Source organism: Excalfactoria chinensis, chromosome 6, assembly GCF_039878825.1.
Source record: "Excalfactoria chinensis isolate bCotChi1 chromosome 6, bCotChi1.hap2, whole genome shotgun sequence".
Classification (NCBI taxonomy): Eukaryota; Metazoa; Chordata; class Aves; order Galliformes; family Phasianidae; genus Excalfactoria; species Excalfactoria chinensis.
This window is the reverse complement of record NC_092830.1, coordinates 20,998,689-21,004,688: the sequence shown is the minus strand read 5'-3', so window position 1 is coordinate 21,004,688 and position 6,000 is coordinate 20,998,689. Positions and strand designations below refer to the sequence as shown.

The 6,000-nt window shown below is 41.7% G+C and overlaps 1 protein-coding gene across 3 annotated transcripts in view; it reads left to right on the top strand.

The window, feature by feature from the left end:
- The window catches only part of WASHC2C (WASH complex subunit 2C), a 31,769-nt gene continuing 25,769 nt past the window's right edge, over positions 1-6,000 (top strand). For all 3 annotated transcript variants that reach the window (XM_072339931.1, XM_072339930.1, XM_072339928.1), the window contains exons 1-9: positions 1-67; positions 138-248; positions 350-514; positions 1,676-1,741; positions 2,364-2,537; positions 3,172-3,265; positions 3,666-3,724; positions 4,528-4,575; positions 5,438-5,542. In XM_072339931.1, coding sequence (XP_072196032.1) covers positions 138-248; positions 350-514; positions 1,676-1,741; positions 2,364-2,537; positions 3,172-3,265; positions 3,666-3,724; positions 4,528-4,575; positions 5,438-5,542 — 822 coding nt within the window. In that variant the 5' untranslated portion in view covers positions 1-67. The remainder of the gene's footprint in view (positions 68-137; positions 249-349; positions 515-1,675; positions 1,742-2,363; positions 2,538-3,171; positions 3,266-3,665; positions 3,725-4,527; positions 4,576-5,437; positions 5,543-6,000) is intronic.

Here is a 6,000-nt window from a genome sequence, read left to right as displayed (position 1 = left end):
GCGGCGGGTCACGTGACGGCGTTCAGCTGACTGCCGGGAGCGCGGCGCGGGGCGGCCCGCGGTCAGGGTGAGCGCACGGGCGGGCGGGGTCGGGCCGGGCCCGGTCGTTCTCTCGCTTCACCTCTTTTCTCCCGCAGATGAACGGCGCGCAGGATGCGGCGGAGCCGGCGCCCGTGTGGGAGCGACCCTGGTCGCTGGAGGAGATCCGTAAGGGCAGCCAGAGCTGGTCCTTGGCCTCGGACGCGGGGGTGAGCGGACGCTGCGGTGCGCGGTCTCAGCTGCGTGAGCGCCCGCGGTGCGCGGAGCCGCCCCGAGCGCCGCCCTGAGCGCCGCTTCCCGTCCCACGCAGCTCCTGCGCTTCCTGCAAGAGTTCTCCCAGCAAACCATCTCCAGGACGCACGAAATCAAGAAGCAGGTGGACGGGCTGATCAACGAGACGAAAGCCGCCGACTGCCGCCTTCACAATGTCTTCAACGACTTCCTCATGCTGTCCAACACGCAGTTCATTGAGAACGTGAGTCTCCTCTGAAGCCATAATGCTGTTATGGGACAAACGCTGGCAGAGGATGAGGTGATGAAAATCTGGGTTACTGGTATTTATTTGTAGCGCTACGGTCTCTTTCCTGGCCTACCTTCGGGACAGATGCTTTAGCAGGGTCTGCGGTGAAAGGACGAGGGGGGATGGTTTCAAGCTAAAAGAGGAGAGATGCAGATTGAATACAAGAAAAATAGTTCTTTGCCATAAAGGTGGTGGGGCACTGGCACAGGCTGCCCGGAGGGGTGGTGGGTGCTTGCTTTCTGGAGGCATCCAAGGTCAGGCTGGATGAGGCTCTGAGCACCTGATGGAGCTGTAGGTGTCCCAGTTCGTTGCAGCAGAGTTGGACCAGATGGCCTTTAAATGTCCAACTCAAACGACTAAGATTTTGTACCAGACATTTAAATTCTTGGGTGCTTTAGATTGTTTTTGCCCCAGTGTAAATGCACAGAAAAGGGTCCTCACTTCTGTGTCTTAATTTAGCAAGAGTGATCTGTCTCTTCTGAGGGGATAACAACCACCTATGTTTGAGAAATTTGGTTTCAGGTTTGCAGGTTCAAAGGTTGTTCTTTATTCCTCTGTGTCTCCTAGTAGCTGATCCTGCATGAGAGTGCTCAAAGTGCTGGATAGAGCAATCACCAGAACATGCTGAGGGCTGGGGAAGGATGTGAGCTTTCCCTGTAGCTATGGGAGAAAGTCAAACAGGAAAGAAGGAGAAAAGCTGCTAGAAAACAGAACCCAACTGCCCATAAGTAAATTAGGCTTACTTTTGAAGGCTTCTAAAATAGCTTAATAATAGAGAGTTAAAACAGTGCTGTGCATTGAGATTATTTTGTTTGTTTGTTTTAACATTAACTTGATCTGTAAAAGGGGTTAAGTGCTCATTTTGTCTTCCACTGTTGCATTGTCATGTGTGGTTCTGAATCACCTTAGTTGGATTGAGAGGTTGTGTGGTAGGACGCTCATAATAACTGCAGTACGTGAAAGGATGCTATGAAGACACCTGGCATCATCAGTGGTTTCTTTATTTACTATCTTGTGGATTAATTTGTAATTTTATTTTATTGACGATACCCATGATTTAGCCCTTTTAGCAGTTCGTTGCTCTGATTTCAATTAATCTTCCTTCACTTTTTTTAGCGAGTGTATGATGAAGAAGTGGAAGAGTCTATACCCAAAACAGATGCTGGGGAGAAAGCAGAGCAGGTAGCTAACTTCCATGGGTGCCTACAAATCAAACTGTTAACTTTTTTTGTGATGTCTTTAATCTTTGTGGTGTATGTCTTTCAAACATAACATTAACAGTAACTTTGAAAGCTCCTGCAACATATGCATAATCTTTTAGCGCTTCCCCCTCCCAAGTTTCAATATTATAATGTGATAGGCAATCCATGTTTGTTTTCCAACAGCTATGAGTATTTTCTTAGGAAGAGAATTGAAGATTCTGGATTCAAACCTTGTGAATTATGGAAGTAGAATCTGACTGCAATTACCAGGGATGAGAACTCTGAGCTTTCTGTACATATCTTATAGTCTAGGTGTATTATTACATAAAGGTTCCTGTGAAGGGCTGGGAGCACAAAAAGAAAATTTGTGTTAGTGTGGGTGTTTAAAATGTCTCTGTTTACAGGGTTGAAAAAAAGTGAATTAAGTCAAGCAAAAAAAAACCAAACCTAACAAAAAAAAAAAAACAACCCTCAAAGCTCATGAAGGTCTTTTTCTTGCATACATTGAAAAGCTTTCACCGTGCTAATTAGCTTGTTGCATGCATGTTGCAGTGAGGTTGAGTCTTGAGTAAAATGCAATGACAGTATTTTTCCTGTTGAAGGAAAAGACACGGGAACAGAAAGAAGCTGATCTAATCCCCAAAATACAAGAAGCAGTGAATTATGGGTTGCAAGTTCTGGACAGTGCGTTTGAACAGCTAGACATCAAAGCAGGCAACTCTGACTCAGAAGAGGAAGAAAGTAATGAGAGGGTAGAACTGATACTTGAGCCAAAGGTACAGAGACCTGTTCTTGCTGGAAGCATTGGATTTGTGTTTCTCTTTACTGGACTTGCTCTTCATTTCTGTCAGCAGTAATATTGTGTTGTTATCAAATTGATGTTATTTACCTGAAAAGAGGATTTGGTAACTGTATCTAAAGCTGAACTATTTCTTTAATAGCCTGTCTTGCAGTTGGGTTAGCATTGATGAGTGAGTGGTAGCCCTGAAGAGATTTAGTTGAATGGGAGTGAACTTGGGAAGTTCACTACCTGAATTCTGCGTGGAGTGAGACCTTTAAATGTCACGCTTTTTAGGTGTAAACAATATTTTCCTAGTCAGTTTTTACTGTCCTAGCAATTAGGAGTCCTAGAGGTAGAATTTGCAAGGATATATATATATATTTATGTTAGATATAATCTAGAAGGCATACTATGATCATATAAATAGAGATAGTATATGTTTCTGATAGTGTTAAAAAGGAATACATCTCAGCTGGCCCATAATACTTGAGGAATATTTCTAATGAAACTCTCTTGAAACAAGCTTGTATCTTTCTCATGTTATAACAAGGGATGTTGGACTTTTGTGTTCATCAGCAATGTAAAGCTGTTCCTCGCTGTCAGAAAGACTTGATGTTGTCTCTTTCTAGGATCTCTATATTGACAGACCTTTACCTTACCTGATTGGCTCCCAGCAGTTCATGGAACAAGATGATGTTGGCCTTGGAGATCTGACTAGTGAGGGTATGTGCCGGCATAAATTTTGATTTCCCTTGGAGTAAGTAGTTCCTAATCTGAAACTTTGGTCTTTGGTTTTAACTAGATAGCTTGTGTCATACTGCATGGTTGTTTTTGCCTATTTGGACAGATACTGAAAATAGTTACAGAAAACCTTGAGTCATGCTATAGCAACCACCTTTCAAATATGTGAGTGAGTTGCTGGTAACTCTTACCCTGTGTGTTTGAAACACAGAATGCTAGAACTTCAGCAGCCTGCAAAGCTCTTTCAGACTACTTTTATATCCACCTGATTTTTAGTTCTCATCACAGAGCTTTTAATGTTGCAGTAATTGTTTCTGGTGACCTACAAGCTCTGCATGGAGATGTCATATCTGTTCTTAACTTTTGTTTTCATCTAAAATAGAAGGATCAGTTGACAGTGATCGTGGAAGTGTACTTGACAGTGAAGAGAAGGATGAAGAGGTAAGCAATGAAATAGTAGCTGCTTTTCATAAGTGTTCATGAGTCCTTATTTACATGTGAGGCCATTAGCTGCCTTACTTTTTCATTTGCAGTCTCAAGACAATATTGTAATGTCTCCTCCCTATGTCTGTTGTGGTAAATATACTTTTCTGTTACTGTTCTTATGCAGTAATTTACTCTGCAGCCTTTCAGGAGAGCAGCAATGTGTTACTGACTCTAATTAATGCTATAGTAGAATATTTCAAGGTGAGGTGTTTTATCCAGTCTAATTTCATTTTGTGAAGCAAAGCGACTCAATTCTTGTGTGAGAATTCAAGAATTGACAAATTTGTTGTAAATTACTGTGGCAAAGAAAGGGTTGTGGACTAACAGGAATAAGTTTAAACAGGTTTCAGTGATTCTCCTCCAGGCTTTGCACCATGATTCCAGTGCATTGGGCCATCAATTTCTGATGTGTTTTTTCTACCTGGAGTATCTGTGGTTTGTAGCTGTACTGTGGATGAACTCCTTTTATCCTCAGGTGTTTACTCTTGGTATCTTTACTTGATTAGAGTTAAATCCCTTTTGAGTTACTCAAATGCACTGTCAGATGGAGCTCATTTACTTGGCTAAGTTAATGAAACTTGAGTAAGCTCCTTTTAAGAAAGATGTTTGGTAGTGGTCAAACAATTAATGTGGTCTGGTTATGGTGAGGAGATGAGAAGTATCCACATTTGGGCAAGTCCAGAACTTCTAAGCCCAGTCCTTTAACCACTGGACAAAGCAGTGCATGATACTTGTCTTTGTGTCTTTTGTTATTCCAGGAATCCGAGGATGAATTTGGAAACCCAAGCGAGGATGACCAAAAGATGGTATGATTATATGCCCTGGTACAACCTGAAAGACACAGTGAGAATGCAAAAAAGAGATCAGAGCCTTAGATAATTAGCAATTAAAAGCCTTGGTGAAGCCTCATTTGTATAACTTTGTATGGGTAGGTTGTCATGACCAGATGCATGTACTATGCTACTGAACCTGTGCTGGGCTTTAAAGCATGCTTGCCAGCCATCATTAGATACATAGTATATGTTCAGTGGCACTTCATGATACATGTTTTTCTCAGGAATAACTTTGGAATACTGGAAGTTGAAAGAATCATCCCCAGGAGAACTTGGCTTCTGAGGAATTACTGTGTCTAATTACAATTCTGAATTTGTGATACAGGAAGTAAGGAACAGTGCAATCTGAGTGTGACCTGAAATCAAAGATAAGGACAGTGTGAAACATTTGAGAAGTATGACTGTTTGGATAACAATATGAAAAGGGGAAAAAAAAGGCTTAGGTTGAAAAATTCAAACCTAATTTCAACTGTTGGGAATAGGTAGCTACCTTGCTGAGGGGAAGAAATGTTACCCGTGTTTAAAGGTGTCTATGGCTTGTGCTGGGGACCTCTTCCTCAGTCCTCTCAATCTGAGAAGATTCAGGACTGTAAGAACAGTGTTTTAAAGCATGCTCCTTGTGAGCACAGGCTTAGCGTTTGGTGATGCAGCATAGGGGTGTACTAGAGAACACAACTAGATGCTTACAGCTACAGTACCCCCAGTCTGGCTGAATGTTTCCATCCTTTTAGTAAGTTTGCTCCGAATGTTTTATGTAAGCAGGTGGAAATTTGTACTTGTGCCTTTTGTATGCCAGTTTGGGGAGAGAACAGCAGGGTATTGTATCTTTTCTTAGAGGACAGCACAGATGAGTGATGAAGATGATTATGATGGTTGTGATCTTTTTGACTCTGAAAAAGAAGAAGATGAGGATGGAGACTTTGAGGAAACCACAAGATCTGTAAGTGATTACTGCTTCTCTACAGGTATAGGCTTTTGGTTTGTTTCATGATAAATGTCTTTGGTTTTGATTATAGTGGTAACACTTGGGTGCTGGCAATGGGGATCAGGTAGAGAGGACCTGTGAGAATCTTCTTTCAAGATGTTTGTTCATGCTTTGTCCCTTGAAACTAGAGGACTCCTGCACCCTAACCTCAAATCAGAACCGTCTTTAAATGTCATTAAGAAATTGTTGTATTTGGGTATAATAAATACTTCCTGCTTATTATATTCCTTAATTCGGGTAACATTAAAAGCTTTATAACCATAAAGTACTACAAATGGCTTTTCTTTGATGCACACATAATCTCTTAATTACTTTCCTAAAATCCTTATGAGTGCTTCTATCGAAGACTAAACATGAAATTGCATAAATGAGGCTGTGGTATACTGTACTCATAATTGCACAATTGCAACTGA